Source organism: Panulirus ornatus, chromosome 35 (assembly GCF_036320965.1).
Source record: "Panulirus ornatus isolate Po-2019 chromosome 35, ASM3632096v1, whole genome shotgun sequence".
Taxonomy (NCBI): Eukaryota; Metazoa; Arthropoda; class Malacostraca; order Decapoda; family Palinuridae; genus Panulirus; species Panulirus ornatus.
Genome location: NC_092258.1, coordinates 7,200,785 through 7,221,310, shown reverse-complemented (window position 1 = coordinate 7,221,310; position 20,526 = coordinate 7,200,785). Strand labels below are relative to the sequence as shown.

General features: G+C 42.5%; 1 protein-coding gene across 3 annotated transcripts in view; it reads left to right on the top strand.

Annotated features, from left to right (window-relative positions):
* Positions 1-16,275, top strand: part of LOC139760119 (uncharacterized) — a 79,191-nt gene extending 62,916 nt beyond the window's left edge. Inside the window, exons 1-11 of one of the 3 annotated variants that reach the window (XM_071682985.1) lie at positions 3,224-3,546; positions 5,041-5,626; positions 7,032-7,296; positions 7,907-8,135; positions 8,440-8,710; positions 8,964-9,088; positions 9,901-10,097; positions 11,152-11,360; positions 12,299-12,455; positions 12,864-13,019; positions 14,699-16,275. In XM_071682985.1, coding sequence (XP_071539086.1) covers positions 5,082-5,626; positions 7,032-7,296; positions 7,907-8,135; positions 8,440-8,710; positions 8,964-9,088; positions 9,901-10,097; positions 11,152-11,360; positions 12,299-12,455; positions 12,864-13,019; positions 14,699-14,884 — 2,340 coding nt within the window. In that variant the 5' untranslated portion in view covers positions 3,224-3,546; positions 5,041-5,081 and the 3' untranslated portion in view covers positions 14,885-16,275. Of the gene's footprint in view, positions 1-3,223; positions 3,547-5,040; positions 5,627-7,031; positions 7,297-7,903; positions 8,136-8,439; positions 8,711-8,963; positions 9,089-9,900; positions 10,098-11,151; positions 11,361-12,298; positions 12,456-12,863; positions 13,020-14,698 lie in introns of those variants that run through there. The other 2 variants (XM_071682983.1, XM_071682984.1) reach the window with 2 other exon arrangements.
* The last annotated feature ends 4,251 nt before the right edge of the window (positions 16,276-20,526 follow it).

Genomic DNA, 20,526 nt, shown 5'->3' with positions numbered 1-20,526 from the left:
AAAGAAAAAAAAAAAGCACTCGCCACTTGTGTTCCTTTTGTCCCCAAAGAGCCGCAAAAACTTGGACGAAGATCAGATGACAACCCACGGACCTCGACGTGTGTGTGCCGCTGGGTCCGTGGCCTCTCCCGAGGTAGAATGAATAATCATTTTCAATAAGATGGGATTGGATTGCGGTAAATCGTCAAGTTCACTCGTCAGAATAACGTACGATATACAAACGTAAATCATCAGAATGACAGGAAAACCACAGCTTCGGGTGGAACTGTTCTCCAAAGATCCACGTAGACATAGACTAAAGATCCACGTAGACATAGACCAAAGATCCACGTAGAGATAGACTAAAGATCCACGTAGACATAGACCAAAGATCCACGTAGAGATAGACCAAAGATCCACGTACAGATAGACCAAAGATCCACGTAGACATAGACCAAAGATCCACGTAGAGATAGACCAAAGATCTACGTACAGATAGACCAAAGATCCACGTAGAGATAGACTAAAGATCCACGTAGACATAGACCAAAGATCCACGTACAGATAGACCAAAGATCTACGTAGACATAGACCAAAGATCCACGTAGAGATAGACCAAAGATCCACGTACAGATAGACCAAAGATCTACGTACAGATAGACCAAAGATCCACGTACAGATAGACCAAAGATCCACTTAGAGATAGACCAAAGATCCACGTAGAGGTAGACCAAAGATCCACGTAAAGATAGAGCATTTTTCTGATCTCTTTTAGAACCATCCTTGTGCTTAATAGAGACGTACCTAGGCGGGAGATTCCTACTAAAACCACAGAAATATAACGACACTAGACACCGGAATCGAAAATGTGAACCGATTCTGCTTTTTATTTTCGAGAATCCAATATCCTGCTACAAATATACAAACACAACTTGTCATTTGGGTTAAAAAGTAATGGGGTTGACATAGACCCCACTGGGAATTAATGGTAAACAAATATACGGTAGTTACAGGGTTAGTGGATATGCAAAACCTTTTATTTTTTAATACCAGAACTGTATTTGTAGAGGACAAAATATGCACAGCTCTTTATACATTTCTCTCCGTTGGGAACATATTCATTGTGACCATGGGGAATTGATAACTCGAAATAAAAGAGATTTCGCTATCACACACCAAGATAATTCTAATAACATCGTAACCAATGCAATAAGGTTACACAGTTAATCCATACACTGGGATTTCCTGATAACCATAAAGGTGGGACGAAACACGACTTATCGTGTTTCATTTGTTTTTTTTTCTCGTAGTTATTAGTGAATACTTAGACCCCCGGCGAATCACTGTGGTTTGTGTGCGTCCACAGGGATATGTCAGTCATGCAGTCGTGCCTCGTATATGTAAGTGACGTGGTAATGCAGGTCACGCACAGTTTAGAAGGACGTCAGATGAAATAAGGGCTGAAGGCGTGAGAAACATTCGTGTTACATAGGACAATATTTTCGGTTGAATCTCGTGAGTCTTTTCAGGACTTTGAGCATCCAAACCTGTTGTGGAACGCCTGGGATCTCCCTTTTCTGCCTCTGTTTCCAGGTATATCCGACAGCGTCAGACGCTTTTTGTATATGTTCCAGAATTAATAAGAGACAGAACAGAGGCACTGTGTGTACCCAGAGTAATTGCATTTGTCCTTGAAAAACAAATCTTATTTTTATGAGAATTTTTTTCTCCCCAGGTTTCTTTTAGAATAAACTCAGAAAGAGAATTTTGACTCGCATCGCAGTATATGAAGTTGATATTAATCTTGATGAAATTCTTGTATTTCAAACCTCGAGAACCAGTGTGCAATAATGAAACCAAGAACAGGGAAACAGCCTTTCATTATTTTCCTTTCCCCGTCTTACAATGGTGTCGGGTGATGGACAGAGAATGAAATAAACAAAACAGAAAAAGAAAATTCGAGAATGAGACAGAAAAGGACAACAGATCCTCGTACCACCTCCCATAAGGTTGCCAAGAAAGGATGAATGATAGGATTAATAATGCTTCAAGACACGACAATAGAGAGGAAACATTTTCTTTTTTTTATTTCAACATTTAACGGCTGTTCGATGGTGCAGCTGAAGAGATGTACATGTTGTCAAAGGCATCTGCCAATTAGTGTCTAGAGACGCGAGACAAAGAGACAGTGTGAGTCGCCAGGAAGCAAAATGTCCAATAAAATGAGCTTCAAGGAACCTGGAGCTGGAAGTATTAGATAGAAGGAAAGTTAGAGACGTCAAAAGCTAATTAGGTGGAGAAAATTCCCATTTCAGATTTGAAGATAAGCTTCTGTGATAAATGCTGCTTGTTTTCTATTAAGCTCTAAGGGTTAAGTAGGTATTCATGAGTTTGACTCATGTGTGAGTTCATTCCCTTTGCAGCAGTTGATGAGTAAAAGAGTTTGTAATAGATGAATCATAATCAAAACCATAAAGATTGCCAAGTTATGAAAATGAAATGTATTAACTCTTTGTGCACTGCTTATTTAATACGTGAGAGATGTAATATATTTTTCTTAGCATTGATTACAATGTTCATGTCATGAAACAGTAATGCATTTTGTTATTATTATTATTATTATCATTATTATTATTATTATTATTATCATTATGATTAATATTTTTATCATTATTATTATTTTTATTATTATTATTACTATTATTATTATCATTATTATTATTATAATTATCATTTATTATTATTATTATTATTATTATTATTATTATTATTATTATTATTATTATTTGCATGACTAGTTATCATTTATTTGATCATTTTATCATTACCCCAAAACCTGTTTTTGAACGGGTCCTGCTGTTACCCTAGAATCTTTTTTCCCAGGGGTTTCTTCAGCTCCAAGGCTGCGCCATGCTCAGTGGCAGAGGTAGGATGGCCTCTTTAAAGTTTTTTTTTTCACAAGACTGTTTTGTGTATTACATCAAGTTTTCCCTTATATTTTCTTTAGGATTCATGTATTATATTTTGTTTTGTTTAAGGCCACAATGGTGAGCGTGAGAAAGTATTTGTTGACAGGAACTATCATCTCGATATCAATGAATATTGCCATCTAGCGGTGGTAGACCTAAGTGTACGGTTGAGGTTGTGACGTACCGCATGTGTGAACTATTCTACGGTGTGTTGCGCTCTCAGTATCCTCCAGTCTGGTATCCTTAACAATATTTTCATATTTTCTAAACAATCAGTTGACAGTGAGCTATTGTGGTGAACAGTCGAGACGTTTACTTCCTCCGTGGCAAGGGGATCGTGGTGCTATACCCTCTACATCCTTAGCAATTTGATTATATTAGCTCCGAAAACAACTCTTGAGTGTTCAAATCTGGGTGGGGGTTTTTTTCAAGAGAGAAGTTTCACCATGATTCTTACGTGAAGTGAGAGGAATGGGCGTCTGAGGTACAGCAGCGGAACGAGGTATGGGAGGTTGAGGTGGTCACTGGTCCAGCCCCCCACGAAAGCTATCGTGGTGGAGAGGACCCACCCAACCACACACTTCCACAACGCCGTCAGGTAAAAATCAAAGTCACCGAAGTACATTTGCGAAAGCGGGCTGGTGTTGTAGTTTTACGATCCCGTGTTGTACCTTCGTGGAATCATTAATGCCTCTGTATATAGTTATTTAAGAAGTGTTAGACCTACTCTTCCCTTTACGTAGCCCTTTTGTTTTCCCCCTGATATACACAATCCTCACCACTGTCGCATTACTGATATCGTAGAATAAGTTGTGATGGCCCAAAATCACTCTACCACCACTCCAATTCTGTCATTAAACACTGATCAACTGCCAGTGCAAAGTAGAATCATACAATATCCAAAGCTAAGGACTTTTCCCAGATTTGTATAACGGTATCTGAGTTGACATGAATTATGAATACCCCGGTTACAATATATTATAGCAAGGCCACCATTGGTTTGTCCACCAGAGACTAGGTTTGAATATATTCAATGAATTTCGTACATTTGTAGATATTATTCCTACGTTACAAAAACCATTGGTGCAGGAATTGATTTATTCCAAATGTTCCTGACCCTCACGGCTTCATTTCTTTTCTTTTTTTTTATTCATTCAGTGACTTGTATACACTGGCTTTTGTTGAACTACCGGACGCCGGTTTCCACGGCATATCAAATTCTCATGCGAGTTCTCGTCATCACTGACCCTTCCTACCAGCGAGATTTTGTTTATAAATTCATGAGTGTCATATTATTTTCAGAGGCAAGATGGTCTGTAGGTTAAGATAGGTTGAGTTTGGTTTCCCCACGTCTGTACAAATGTACGATGATTTGATGAATACTAGATTGAGTTTGGTTTCCCCACGACTGTACAAATGTACGATGATTGATGAATACTAGATTGAGTTTGGTTTCCCCACGACTGTACAGATGTACGATGACTGATGAATACTGACGTGAATTTCATGTGAACCTCCTTCCAACCGTGGGAAGGAGCGTACGGTACCAGAACGGTCAGCTTGACCGTATTGTTGCAGACATATTTGAGCGTTTCTTACTTCACCCTTGTTGGGTTATTCCACAGTTCTTTCATGTTCGTGGTTTATCTTAGTTATCCCATTGGTATAAGGCATATATCTCATTGGTATAGGGCATGTATAGTTCATACACGTTAGATAATGTCACCATAAATGCTGTAAGCTGTTCACTTTCGATTCATTCATGGTTTAATCACTTCGCCTTTGAACTAACCTGACTGATTTTCAAGTCTTAACCACAGATGTGTGATAAAAAATCTAATTACCGCTGTTTTATAAGCTTATATTATTCAGGGCTTTTTATGTAGAGTATCTGGTAAGTTGACCGGGTGCAAGTTATTTACGGTTACCCTGTCAGGATGAGAATGCGATCTTCGTGCGCGTCGGTAAGGTTAATTAAAGACGAGGGTACTACTTCTAGATACGATGGCGTGGCGTTTAATTTGCTTTTATTAGTGTGGTATTGATTCTCATTCCATCATAATCTAGGCGTCATTCCGTTGTGATTTTGCAGGTGATCAGACGACCCCGTGAGAGGAAGCGAGCAAAGCAGACATGAGTGCGTTGGCGAGGCGGCTGGCGACTTGCGTGCCCCAGGAGGTGGCTACATCCTCTTCCAGGAGAGCTTCCTGTGGTGCTTTGGAGATCCCAGTCTCCTCCCTTTTACGTCCTGAAGCCATCCTCTCCCCATCTCACATTGATGACACCACCAGTCCCCTGCATCATGCCGCCTCTCCCCTGCCACAGAACACCACCAGTCCCCTGCATCTTACAGCTTCGTCCCGGCCAGAAAACGTCGCCAGCCCCCTAAGTCTTGTTGCCTTATCCCTGCCGCACAATGCCACCAGTCCCTTGCAAGTTGCTGCCTCACCCCTGCTGCAGAACGCCACTAGTCCCCTGCAGTTTGCTGCCACACCTAAGATCACGACACATGTGCCAGCAACAGGCAAACCCATCCTCAGACCAGGTCGTCGGGCATCTGTTGGTCCTTCCGCCTCACTGCTAGACCAACCGACACCTGAGTACCTTGGTCACAAAAGGGCGTCCCTCGACCCATCTTGGATCTCTCCAGCTTCGTCACCTAAGGATGAATCTATAAGGTTAGTCGAAAGGAATCAAGGGAGGTGAAGAACAGGTAACAGGTGGTAAGTCATACACAGTGTCAACAAAGGTAAGGCCATGTATGCACAGATAGTTGGTCTGCATAACAGTTCTCCTGAGATGGGGTCCTTACGATATAGGTTACGATCAGTCTTGGCTTCCAAGTCCCTCACACACACACACACACACACACACAATCATTCAGCTTATTTTCAGCGAGATGACATTCTTGTCAAGGCATTCTCGCACTGTGTTCCATCCTCATTACTTTGCCTTTATTTGGTGAAATCTTCTTCACTTTCTGCTTCCCTTATGACCTTAGTGTCATCCGTATTCATTTGCCAAAAGGATTGGACTCCTACCTAAATGCCATGTGTGCCAGAGAGGTCACAGAACCCAAAACCGAGTCCTGCTGCACGCCACTGGTGATCCCAACTCATTTTCAAAAGGTTCCTGGCCAAATTATTTGGCTTTTTTTTCTGCAGTTCGGGAAGGGAGTTTACATTTGTGTTTGTTTCCCGTCTCTCACGCACACACGTAGTATTCATACATGTATATAAACCCCATGTGACGTCATGTACCCATTCAGCGACCGGTTTCAGTGGGGAGGTCGAACAGCACAGGATTGGCTGTGAACCGGTTGCCTAGATCGGGATTCTAACCCTGTTTAGTTAGTTTCGTGTGTCGCAGCACTAGTCTATGCCCTTATAGACTTACCAAACGTGCATTGTCAGATGCGCTCTGGCAGCCATGATAGACACATCTACCCAACGTTCCCTCTTTTATTTATTCTTTTTTTTAACGGAGTTCATTTCCTCATAGAAGTTACACATGAACTTTTATACTTTGTCACTTAATGCTTATTGCCTCCCACTTGAGGAGTTTTACCTTTGCAAGTGGTCATCCATTTTCTATCTGGTTATTGTTTCCAGTGTTTTACAGAACGCGCTCGTCAGAGAGATCGAGGTGTAGTTCAGCGCAGCTTTGTAGTCTCCTTCCTTAAAGCTGAGTGTAACACTTGCCCTTTTCCACTCCCATGGCACTTTACCTCCCTCCAGCAACATCTTAAACAACATCTTAAGTGGCTCGTCAAGCTGTAAAGTGCACATGTGGAGAAAGTCAAGGGGTCTCTATTTGCCTTTAAAGATTTCGTTGCTCCCCATTCCACCTCGCTGGTGCTGTAGCGTCTCACGATGTTCAAACATTTTTAATGTTGTCATTCATCTCGTAGAATATCTTAACATCATCCCGTCCAATGATGTTCCTCAGCAGCCCTTACCCTTATCAGGTGGTTTTCTGACAATTTACGTCTTATAGATTCTTTGACCGTTTGTGTTTGTATGACATTACAAGTGGCACTCAGGGAATAGTACTGTGAATAAGAAGAACGCCTCCTTTCCCTAGGTGGCGGGTATGGAATTCCGGGATAGCAGTCAGTCCCATCCAGGGATTCCTGAGACCGGCTTCTGCACTCACCCCGGCGGAGCCGATTCCTACATCACCCCAAGACCCGGGACCCACCCAAACCCCTACGTCCGCAGCCCTCGTTCGGCGGCGGCACACGCTGCACAAGCACGAGATCATGGCCTCTGCCCCTCGAGTCTTGCGGCGACAGTCCTGTGGCACAATCATCGTCTTCCCTTCAGCGGATTATCTCAACTCTCCCAAGGTGAAGAGAACCCCCGCCTCCCTATTGTTTCTCAGAGCAGTTGCTTCCTTCATATTTCATGTATTTAGATCCGATTATGAGTTATACAGCTTACTGCCGGCGCCTCGAGCAAAGCAATGCAGTATACAAAGGAGAGACGGTAGCGCGACGGAATTATCAGTTTTCTGTTATTAAGTTGGCTGGTTGTAGAAACCTGCGCTTGGGATGGGGGACTCGCCTGCTAATTCAGGTATATTGCCTCTTGACACCATCTTGATATTGCTTTATGGCGAGGACGTCATCTTCAAATGGTATTAAAAAGGGGTGTTAAATCATGGCTTCACATAACTCGTTTCTTTCACTTTAAGAAGAAATCTCTCTAAAATATTGGTTAGGAGTCGTAGGGAAGCTGATACGCACAACAGTGACAAGGGATATCTACAGGAAGAGAATTACGTACATGTTATTACAATCGATAATGAAAAAAGACGTAGCTTGAATTCTATAGATTTTTGAATTAGAGAAAGAAGTTTGCCATATCTTTATAGTATCGATGACGTATCTCTTCCTCATTTACTCCTGATGTATTGCTTCTGCCGTTGATGGTCAGACTAACCGTCTTCCCCAGCAGGCACCAGACAGTTCCTGGAGTCCTTCCAGCGTCGCCGTGCGTCCTTTCCTCTCGACCTACCTGGAAACCACCGCCGCCAACAACACGCGCTTGGACTTCGACCGCGAGAAGCACAAGTGCGGGGAAGACGGAGAGGATTCGAAAGGGAAGGGAACCCTGGGCAGAGAGAGGAGTGGGGATGGTGCGTGCTTGCAGGTGCCCAAGATAGCAATGAATGTGGCTGAGACCAGTGAGTAGTGTCAGCTTTTCAATATATATATATATATATATATATATATATATATATATATATATATGATATAGTTAACAGTACTATATTTTACATAATGGTATGTAACTAATGAACTGCATTGAATTAGAATATTTATACACATGTTTTGCATTTGTAAAATCAGAAATTCCTGTTTGGCTGGCTCTCGAATCATCAAAATGAAAGTTGCAGTTATCATCATGCAGAATTCTGTTTAATCTCTGGCTTTGAACTATGACTCAAATTGCCAGTGTCAGTAATAGAACGACTACTACCCCGACAGTTTCCCCCAAGGGTATGACCTTGTTAGGGTCCCCTTCCTTGGTGGTGAAGAATGATTACCAGCACCACACACTCCCGAGTTCATTCACTGACGGAGGCACTGAAGGTACCACAGGTACCTTGCGTGTGATGCAAGAGGCCAACAGAGGTGGCCCAGTGGCCAGCACCTCACGGAGAGCGTCGTGGCACGTCTTCTCCCCAGCAGGAAGGACGGATAGCGGCTTCCCTCACGCTGGGGTCATCACGGGAGCCTTTGGCACACAACACTGCAGGTAAGGCAAACTCGGTACGCCCCTTACCCGTCCCTTCCCTTACACACACACACACACACACACACACGTGATCAGTTACTCAAAGAGAAGGGTAGAGAGAGAAAGAATCGCTCAGGAAGCCTGAGTCGTATTTTAGAAAACCGAATAGGGAGAGTGAAAAAAGATGTTTACTATGAGACCGTACACAGGAGTAGGCCCACTGAAAACGCCCTGGTCAGGTCTCTAACCACCGGCACCACCACTGCTGTCCTAGGCACTCCCCCGTCGTCCCCTGTGTGGGCTACAGTGCCAAGTGGCGGTCGGCGGGCGTCTCCCCGAGAGTAGGCAGTGTCATAGGACGAGGCGGCTTTGGCACCGTGAAAGTCGGGCGCCACAGAGGTTTGCTACCCAGATCCAGGTTTGACACCGTAGAACTTGAAAGCCCCGCGCTGGGGTAATGCACACTACTAGAATTTTGGGCTCACGGTGGTAGCCAGTGTTGATGCACCGTATTTGACAAGGTAGTAACCTAATTGCCGAGGTTGTAGGTAATTGTATGGTGAACTTGTAAGGCTTTGTGGGTACAAGGGGTGAGTATGTCTGCTGCTTCACGTATCCTGGAGAGACGTTATTTCCAGTAGTACAGGTCTAACATTGTATAACTGTCCTTACATTAACTTTAATCATTATGAATAACTGATACCTTACCATGTGCATTATTCATTACTTGTCTACGAATAACATATTAATTTGTTCAAGTTCCGTATAACCATTGATATCTGATCTTATCATTCCATTTCTTGTACCTTGTTTTGTGGAATGTTTTTTATAGTGGGTTTTTCCTTCCAATTCCAAGTGTCACTTACAGTAAGAGATAGTTTGAGAAGTGGATATAGTTGGGATAAATTGCATACATCATTTGCATTCATAAAAAATACGACTTGGGTGAATTTTTGTCATAGATTAACCAGCTCCCCCAGGCGGTTCCTCGGTATTAGTTTGAGATTTTTAGAGTTTCCAGATTTAGGAGGGAGAAAGAGAGCAAAGTGTGCAATTTTAGGTAGATGTTCTCGTGTGTTTACGTAGTGTGATTTCATTTCGAGATTTAAGGCTAAGGTTAAAAATGTTATGTTGGTTGACACTGATGTTGAAAATGGAGGTTAATGATAATGTTAATGGCATCAAGTTAATACTGATGTTAATATCTGAAGGAGTGAAGGTTGCGGTGAAGGTCCTACGTGGTGGGCGGGCGGCATCATCCTCTAGGAGGGAGGCGTACGCCCTCTCCCTCCGCCCTCACGCCCACCTCGTCACCATACACGCCCTCGTCACCCCCGCACCCACACCTGGATACGCCCGCATTTCTTGGGCCGACAACACCGCCAGTCTTAAAAGCCACGGAGAGCAGGTAGGGAGATTAGAGAGATATTGCATTCAGTAGATAAGGTGATACATCTTTCGTCTTCTCTTGCCTCTGTAGTTCGGTTGAATCGTATGGTTGCGTTTGTTGGCTAGCTGGCTACACTTCGATTTCCATGATTTGTTGGTATAACGTAAGCAAATGCTTTTTGTTTCGGTGTCTGAGTACCGAGTGTCTCCTGGCATCACACTGTCTCGTCGTCTGGACTCCGTATCTCCTGGCATCACATTGTCTCGTCTTCTGGATACAGTGTCTCCTGGCATTACATTATCTCGTCCTGTGGATACAGTATTTCCTAGCATTATTGCGTCATCTCTTCGTCTTGAAAGCCCTCCATTGTTTTTCCCCCCGTTGTATATCATGGCGACATCACGTGAATATCATCCTCCGCGTCAGTATTCTGATATCTTCCTCACATCGCCAACAACTTCAGACCAGTGTATAATATTTTCCAGGAGAATTCTTCGGCTGTTGTGAAAGTCGTTTGCCTGCGGCTAGAAGAGATCATCACGTCCAACTCCCAGTCATACCCCTCCCCCAAACGACCTGTCAGTGGCTGAACTTGATATATCTTTTCCATTTCTCTGGATTGAGGAGCATTTTTCCCTCCTCCACCCGCTATAATGTGACTCCCATCCTCGCTTCACAGCCGTTTATGTATTTGCTCCTTGTCACTTCCTTGCTCCTCATTCTTGGTGTTGGGCAAGTCAGTGATGGAATATGGAGAATGATTTGCCGTGCATTTAGTAGAATCTGACCGAGGGCCTGGACGTAAATGAACGAAGGCATACTGGACCAGTGTGTTATATGCCTGCCAAGTTTCTGGTCGATCAGCCCAGAGGGGGAAGAAGTGGCGGGCGGTTTTAGTTTGTGTGAGGGAGAAAGTGATAATGATGGGAAGTGAAGCCTCGTATCTCGCATCTTATGTTGTGGACGTAAAATGTTTACCTTTTCATTCCCTGTTCGACGTCGGATTCTGCTTTTCTTACTATTAACCAGATGACCAGCACTGAGGTGTATTTGCTTGTTCTTTCTCCTGCAGGAGGAGACCCTGTCCCTCCCGGCTGTGGCGTCCATGTTTGGATTACCCCTGGAGGATGCTACGGACCCTCTCAGAGATAAGGACGACCCCGGAGGGTGTAGGCGGAGGCCAGGGTGGACGTGGGTGGTGAGCGAACTCTGCACGCCCCACACTCTCCTCACACTCATCAATGATCCCTCACTGAACCTCAGTGCCTCGGTAAAAGTCAGGTAAACCGTCAGCCCCAGACTCGATGTATGAACGAGACGTACCTTTCGTTGCTGACGGCAGAAGAGACTTTATGGGTTGGTATTTAATGATCCCGTGTTTACAGTCTTCCAACACAGACTGAAGTGGATTGCCTTCCCCTCTCACCTTTGACACTAGATTATGTATTGATTATTTAGGTCACTTGGGGGCTTAAAGTAGCCATTCTGCAGGGCTTGAAGTCCGACTTTCACGCATATTGGAATCGTAACTTTCCGAAGAGGGACCAACCAGATAAGGCACCATAATCTATATTTTCAACAAATCACTATTTCCACACACACACACACACACACACACACACACACACACACACACACACACAAACGCGCACACGAATAATCCTACACCAGTGATGCTCATCTTGTTTTTCACTGTGGTACAGTTCACCAGGGAATAAATGTCAACTCGACATGTCACCCGTGTATACATTTGTACAATGATTGAGAAAAAGAAGAGACAGTGAGCAAATCAAGGAAATTCATTTCCGAATGACCGTAATTATAACTTTTGTTTTCCCATTCAGAGCTTTCAAAACTTCGTGCAACAGGAAAAATATGTATATGATGCTACACAACAGACAAACAGTGACCAGTATCATTGCTGTGTTGTAAGGACTTGATTCATGACCCCTCCTAAACAATCTCATGCCCACTGTTGTCATTCGTACAACTCCTCTCTGGTCCGAGTCTCTGGGTCATCTCTGCCTGTCTTCCTATCCAAACCGCCTCCTCTCTCTCTACCCCCTTGGCCGAACAGCCAGAGAACAAAGACAGACTCTCGGTTGTTCTTGATGAACTATGTGTCTCATTATAGACCCAGGTTGGTAGGTTGTACCCTCAACCGTGGTTGGTAGGTTGTACCGTCATACCTGGTTGATAAGGTTGTACCGTCATCCCAGGTACACGTGCCACCTGGCTAGAGGACTGTCGTACCTGCACTCACAGGGCCTGGCCCACTTGGACGTGAAGCCAGCCAACGCCCTCCTCACTTCCCTCGGTCACCTGAAGCTCACGGACTTCGGATGCTGCACCCGACTGGGCCAAGCGGACGACCCGGTACGTGTATTGCCATGGGTGAAGTGACGTGTGGAGGGATGTTGTGGGTTGACGTGTAGAAGGGATGTTGTGTGGTGACGTGTAGAGGGATGTGATGTGTGCTTGGATGTTGTGGGTTGATTTGTGATATTTTGTGGTGACTTGTGGAGGAATGTTGTGGGAGGGTGACGTGGAGAAGTGTTGTGGGGTGACTTGTGGAGAAATGTTCTGGGGCTGGCCACTTGTGGAGGATGTTGTGGAGTGAGGTGTGGAGGATGTTGTGACGAGGTGTGGATGATGTTATGAAGCAAGGTGTGGAGGATGTTGTGGGATGAGGTGGAGGATGTAAGGTGTGAGGGAATATTATCCTGAATATGATTTCTGTTTCCCATGGGCCATCGCCATCATTTGCTTGTACTACTTTGACAGGTGCTGGGGACAGTGGGGTACCAGGCACCTGAGGTATTACGAGGGGAGGTGGGAGGCACCTACAGTGACATGTTCTCCCTAGGGGTCACCATCTGGCATCTACTGACCCGCACCTCCCCCTACCAGGGCCTCCACCCCCACGTCATCATCTACCAGGTGAGTACCGTAGGTGAGTCTCACTCACCCACAAGGTGAGGTCTGTTACACCTGCCAGGTGAGGCCTGCTATCCCACCAGGTAAGTCCCTTCTATTATCCCAGTCATAGTATAGCTTAGTAATGAGTGTCTAGACTGATCTTCCTTCCCTCTATATTCCTTCCTTCCTCCTTCCATCTCCTTACGTGTTTCTTCTCTCCATCCACTCCCCACCTGCTCCGCCTCCCCTCCCGAAGTTGAGGCGACGATGAACCCACAACTCAGGCAGGCACTTTGGTGGCGAGGCTGACAAATTGCACCACGGCAGAGCAAGATGCTCACAAGACGCAAGGTTGGCGGCATCCTAACCTCCCTAACCTCTACGTTTATTTACTCCACAGCAAATATTTACATTTGGTTCTCTCTAGTCATCATGAGCAGTGACTTTTATGATCCTTTACTCGGGCGTCCATCTGGATTTCCATAATGTAATTGCTCTCTGCATCTGTCTCATTAACGTCAGGATTTTTTTTTTTTTTACAAGTCTGAAATATATGCGATCGTATTAGCCGGATGAAGACCAGTTTTGATAAGTTTTATTTCTCTCTCTCTCTCTCTCTCTCTCTCTCTCTCTCTCTCTCTCTCTCTCTCTCTCTCTCTCTCTCGGAGGTCATGAGAGGTTTCTCTAGTACCAGGATCTTGCCTTTTTTTTTTTATATTGAGGATCTAGTCACGAACAGAAGTCCACTTCGAGGCCGGGCCTTAATTGAAATGCAGAGACGTAATGAAAAGGCAGAAGAAGAGACGAGGTGAAGTATTCACATATTTTATAGGAAGTGAAAAGTCTGTCTTTTAAAGATAGTGCCAGGCCATAGTTATTGGGAAGTACATGAAAGGGTATAGAGCTTCAAATCTCTGAGATGTAAGGAAAGAAATAATGATCAAAACGCCCTACCCTTGAGTTGCCAACGGCCACCAGTAATCTTGTGACGCAGCAGCTTACCGAGTATTGCCTGGTCTAGCTTATGGTGTGTACACTGTACAAGTTCCAGCTCCCGGGGGCCAAAAACCAAAGCAATACGTGAGTCGCACAGCCAACAGAAATACTGAATTCAGAAGGCTAAAGTGATATGCAATCCTGTGGTAGCTGCATGTTTGCCTGGGCGTGGACCGTGTTCGGAAAATTACGTGTAGAGTGTTATATAATTGATGTAAGACGTAGGCATAGATTTTCAATGGGAGACAAACAAAATGGTCGTGTCCTGTTGTGTATGTCGTGGTCTCTTTCAGATGTAAACTTTTCCAGTTTTCCACAGATCTTCCTCCTGACAACCATAAGAAATACTAAGCAATGCCTTTCTGATTTCGTTATCGTGAACCTCGCTTCGTCTCGCGTCATAAGGAAAGTTAATTCTACTTCCTCTCTGATTTGCAACTTGGCTTTCTCTGGGAATGAGCGATTGATGTAGCGTTGGGTTTACGACGAAAATGATGACTGATTGATATATGTATTCGCTTCCTGTACTTCATGTATTTCAAAACAATTTCCTACGAAGAGCGTGTAGTATATTCATGCTGTATGCTCGTCCATGCCCCATAACTAACCAACGGTAGAGTGCATTATTCACACTAATGTGGACGTGAATTTAAGAGGATTTATAGTGAGGCTTTAGTTACCTGACTTTCCCCTCCGTCCGCCAGGTGGCTCGCCTGAGGCACCGGCCAACGGACCATCAGCAGCGGGAGGACTGCGCTCCCAGCACCACCCTAGAGGCCCTTCTGTTGCGTCTGGCAGAGCGCTGCTGGGCCGAGAATCCCCAAGACAGACCTTCAGCCAAGGCCGTCTGCAGCATTCTAAAGCCAGTCTACCACTACTGTGTCCCCTGAGGAAAGAGAAGACGATCCTCATCCGTCCTGTACTTGACGGGATCTGATATTCCAAACGAACCCTTCAAACACATTCGTCCATAACATAAAGCCAGGTGTTGATAGCGTTTGCATATGTCATTCGCTGGCAGTGTGAAGTGTTTCTAAGTTTTTAGCATTGCATTTTCTATTAATGGTACTAATTTGCTCTTCAGTAATTGATTTGTCAGACAGGAGTTCATTGAACACGTGTGACAAATATAATGGCGCATGACGGACATGTTGCCGTGAAAAAAAACTACTGGATCCATATGTCTCGCAATCAACGATAGGCTCCCGTGTAGTGTGAGGAAGACCAGAAGTTAATATGGCTCTCGTGTTTCTTAAAGGAGGTCGGGGCGTTACCACTCCCACCTTAGTTCGTCAAAGCATTTGCGAAGAATTAGTGGGTTGTCGAGGCGTCAACTGTTTCCCCTGGTGTGAAACGTAGATGCAAGGAGGAAGTGTGTTGTGCATCCTGCATGAAGAAGAAGAAAATGGCACAACGTCTCCGTTCTTAACTAACTTTTGACTTAGATTTCAGTATTTTGCTCAACATATGCGTTTCCTTTTAGTCTCGGGATTTTTTAGTATTCTTTTAAATGTTCGAGAATCGTAAATTTAGGCTTCATAAACACAAATTGTCTTTGTAGAGTACTTTATTGTGTAGGTTCTGATAAAAATCAGTGTAGTCTAAGTTATCTTTCTCAGGTATTTTGCAGATTACATTTTACTGTATATACTTTTCCGTCCGTCACTTGGATGTACACCATTTTGTGAACGTAGTTAATACCGACTCAAAAATAATTTCACATTTCCATGGTAGTTGTTTTGTTAAAAGTTAATATGAGATATCGATTTTGCATCTTCTGTTTGGATGCGACTTGCTGTATTTTATTTGTTAAATCGATGCATTTATGAGAATCTTAAGTGTTCGCATCGCGTTCTCTTGTTTTGCTGTATATATTTGCTTTGATTTTTACTACACATAAAGTGCAAGATCTTGCATACATAATTTTGTGATGTTTCTTATTTATATTTAACATTTATTCGCTTAACGTAGTCAGCACTTCACACACTAATTTTCCCAGGGTACTTTTCGATATCTGTTTTTACTGTTATTTTTATCAATTTGTGCACACATTAAGGATACCTCCTACTTATACTTTATTCTTCAGCATACCTTTTAAAGTTGTATAATGTATATAAACATCTAGCATCATCTTTCATATCGGCAAGGTGTTTCTTATAATGTATTTTTTCAGGCTTATTTTTGTAATCTTACTCGGGGTTCTTAATGTGCTAATTGAAAGACCAAAGAAGCTCTTAAGGGTAGAGGATTTGTGTTTCAAGTAAAACGGTATTTGATTTTATTTTGAAGTGTTTGAATATCCTCTCCTATCACTAGGTTAGGATAATAGGATTTATTATTGTGTCAGTAGTAGGTTTTGCTAGTAATGATAAGCCAGTAATTGTTATAGATAGGTGGCGGGAGAGAAAGCCACGAATATATCTCTCCATTAATGGAGAGAAAGGATTTAGGGAGTTGTAGAATTATAGGTGGGCCTTTTTGATAATGGTTTCTTTCCCTAACACCTCGAAGCTCTGGTACTCTGACTTTTCATGACTTTCCCAATAACTATTACCTGGCACTAATTATTTAAAAGGCTTTTCACGTCCTACAAAACTTCATAGATATTTCTCCTCTCTTATTTTTCCCTTTTCAATGAAGGCCTGGCCTTGATGTGAACTTTTGTTCATGAATGAAGCCTCAAGAGGGGGAAAAAAAGACTTGTACAAATAACGTACGTGAAATAAAAGTTCTTTTGTGATGCCGTTTACTAAATTAGAGAATACAGGCTGTGTTCCCGGGTAAACAAAACCCCTTTCGGTGATTGTGTTCGTAAACAATACTGGAATAAAGCCAGACCCATCCCAACCACATCCACACTTTAAATCCACATCACTAGCGTTATGCTTTAACATGTAGGTTCACTGGAAAGGGTTTTTTCTATCGTTATGTTTCTATAGATTACATTTTCTTTAAAGTAAAGTATGTAATTTTTACCAAGAGTAGATCATCGTAACCTTTAGAAATACTATTCAATCCAGAAGGCATATCAGGATTATTAAGATATGGCTAATGTTTTCATTGTGGTGACACCGTCGGAAGTTTTTATTACTAGATAGAATAATGTTTTTCGTCTCGAATAGATTGAATCAGTGACGACGAAATATCTTTGCTTTCACGGTCTTCACGACACCGTCATTTTCACGAACTTTTTTCCTCCTTTTTTTTTTATATTTATGTGTTGTTCTAGCTTTTCCCTAACCCATTTTGATGACATGATGAATAATTGAACATAAGCGTTTTTAGTATTATTTATAACTTTCTGATGTAAGTTAAAAGAGTGACGTTTATAGCCTTTGTGTTCCTTAGAACTTTAACTCTTAGAGGTGATATAGGATGAGTAGACTATATCCCCCTAACTTTTAGAGGTGTGATAAATAGACTAGAGCCCCATATATCTTTCCATTCATTTTCTGTGTCAGAATTGAAGTATAGAAAACGGATTTGTTGGGATACTATAGCTGGTGATAATAGTATGAAAGATACATGATAGTGCACAGCAGTAGTAGTAGTAGTGGTTAATTTGGATTTGATAAAAGTTCAAGAAAATAGCATCAACATAGCATATAATATATGACACTGAATACGGAGGATAATACAAAAGAATTTAGAAATTAGATGAATCCTTGTGAAATTACAACTAATTAGACGCCACTTGGCATGGTTAAAATATTTAAGATCTATATGTTAAGTTATTCATTGAAGTTAACAGTATTGTGGGTTTCTTTTATCAGCAAATGGTTATTTACATATCTTTGGATTTTGTTTCCATAGTGGATTTGGAACATTAATTTCAATCGATCCCGTATGAACAAGCAGTAAATATGAGATGTAATTATCTAACCGACTAACGTATGAATAGAAATTACAAGAAAAGAATTACGAAGAAAAGAAAAGTATGATAATAGCAACGTATCGTAGACAGAATAAAAGATCTGAAATTTATATAGACTTGTCAATGATTTGATTTTCATAAGGTCAAGAGCTAAATGAAGTGGTAGTTAAACGAGTGAAGTCTATCGAATGTTATCGTAATTGAGGAAGTTGTCTCAACTTTTTCACGATAATTCTGGGGTCTGGTCGTCAATTTCATACACAGATAAGGAGAAAGGGTAGTCAGCCCTTCTGTGACGTGTGACAAAGGAAGGAGGAGGAGGCTGGTTGACCTTCACGTGGCTTTGTAATCGGACAGACTTTACATAAGTTCCCCATTACAAGATAAGCGTTTTCTTAAATAGCTGCATGTTAGAAAATGGTACGTTTGTTGACATACATCATCCGATCTTTAGGAAGAATACCGATTGTCCGTTAATTTAAGGTGAGTTTATGTTCATAAACCGTAGAAAATTGCCACCAGTCATTCTTCTTATGGCCGAGGAATTCTTGAGACACAGTTCCTAATCAAAACCAGAAGGAAGAAAGTTCTGAACTCTCCCCTCGTGTGCTTTGCACCCCAGCCAAAGCCTCTGCAGTAAAGGGTTTAGGCAGTTCCGTAATGATTTCTGCTGCCCCTTCATTTAGATCCCAAGTGCCTGGACATTTAAGGTTTGCGGATGATATCGTGTTTTTTGCCATGTTTAGGTTCTTCGACGTGAAGTGGGTCCACAAAATAGTGACTCGATATACATCCACTGGGATAGATCAAACATACGTTGCGGCCAGGCGTCAGGTGGAGTTTTCTATTTAAGCTTTGACGGTACGACACTTGGGTTGATGGAGTTAAGAGCAGTGGACGAGAGCGGGCGTTGAGTGTTATGAGGAAGGAACAGCTAATGCTGGAGAGCTGGTCACCCAGGCGGTAGAGGAAGGAATGCCTGGTGTTGACTCTCCTCCAGTATGGCGTTCCTGGCCAAGCATGACGGGCGAATAAACACGTGAACAAAGAACCTGACCTTTCAAACTTTATGCGCATTATTTTTTTTCTTCTTTAATGAAAGTGTAAGGTTTATGGTTCGAAGAATCATTGATGGCTGGTTTTTCTTCACCTAGATTTATCTAAGAGTTAGTGTTTTTTCTTCAGTATGTTCTGTTAAAACATTTTAGAATCTAGCTCTTACTCAATGGCCATTTGGTTAAGGGATATATTCAGAGTTTATTAGGATTACTTGATCAAAATATAAAGTTTGTGTAACGTCAGAATCGGAGCCATCTTTATGAATTAATGTTTTCTCTTCAGCTACGTTTAATCATCAGAGAGAAATAACAATTGGTCTTTCTGCTTTGTTAAGGCCCCTTAAAATCTGGACCCTTTCGAAGCGTAGCCTTCAAAATATGACGTCAGTAATTTACCAAAAAGCAGACGCACATGTTCTTGCCCATAGATTTTGACGAACGTCTCTAGTTAAAGAAAGTTGAATCCGGAAATTGTCTCTTCTCTGTTATACAGTCAGCCTTTATGTCATTACCTGCCTTTGCAGGTGTGAGGGCGACTTCTACGAAACTTCTGCTCGAGAATCTCAATCCTTTCACAGCTGTAAAAATTTTCCTCCGAAATTTCAGTCCCTTTACAATTGCAGAATTTCTCTTCGAGATCCCCGGTTCTTTTTTTAAAGTTTCGTTCTTCTTCCCAGAATCAGATCTTTCCCTGGACATTACTTAGAATTCATTTCGCCCGCCAGTCTCATTCACCATCATTAAATGTTTTAGTTAAACTCTCTTCATTCAGTAACTCGGTAGATTTCAGCCATCGAAATGCGAAAGCCTTCATTTTTCTTTTTGTTCCTAGGAAAACGTGACACCGTGGCCTCTATGCCTATAATTCTGTTTAGTCTGACAATATTTTCTTAGAAATCATTTCCTCTGTGTGCCATGAACTTCATACACCACCATTCACAGCCCGTCATGCCACAGTCTGTGAACTTACTATTGATTATATCTTAAGCTTCAGCGCAATAAGGCATAGGTATGTATTACAAGTATCCCATTACTCATAATGATAATAAGCAATATGCCTGCGTTTTATTGAAAATACGTCTTATGTGCAGTAAAACATTTTAAGAATATATCAATGACTGCAAAATAGTCCGTCGTTGGTTGACGTGATATTTACGGAAATAATGAAGTAGGAAGGGTTCGGCGTTCACGTCCGTGTGCGTGTCCAGACTCTGGGAATTTTTTTTTTTTTTTTTTCTTTTTCATTCTACTCTGGTGGTTTCCGGCCGGGTTGGCGCGCGCTCACACTTTGGTTACGTTTTACATCCGACTTTGGTTCCCGTCCTTGTCTTACGTGCATGTTTGGTTAAGTTTTAATGCGACATCAGTTATCAGCCACTAATTGAGGTACGGTCGTGTAAACTTCGTTGATGAGTATTTCAGCATCCAACGAAAAGTAGCTCGCCCTCACCTTCCTATCACGCTTCAGAATCGAAAATTTCAATCGGTGAATGTACTTTATTTTAGGGTGTAGGGAAGATGCGAAGCTGTGTTTTTGACGGTTGACAAGGACAGAGCAGCAGACTGGTAAAAAAAAAAAAAAAAAAAAAGATTAAAAATA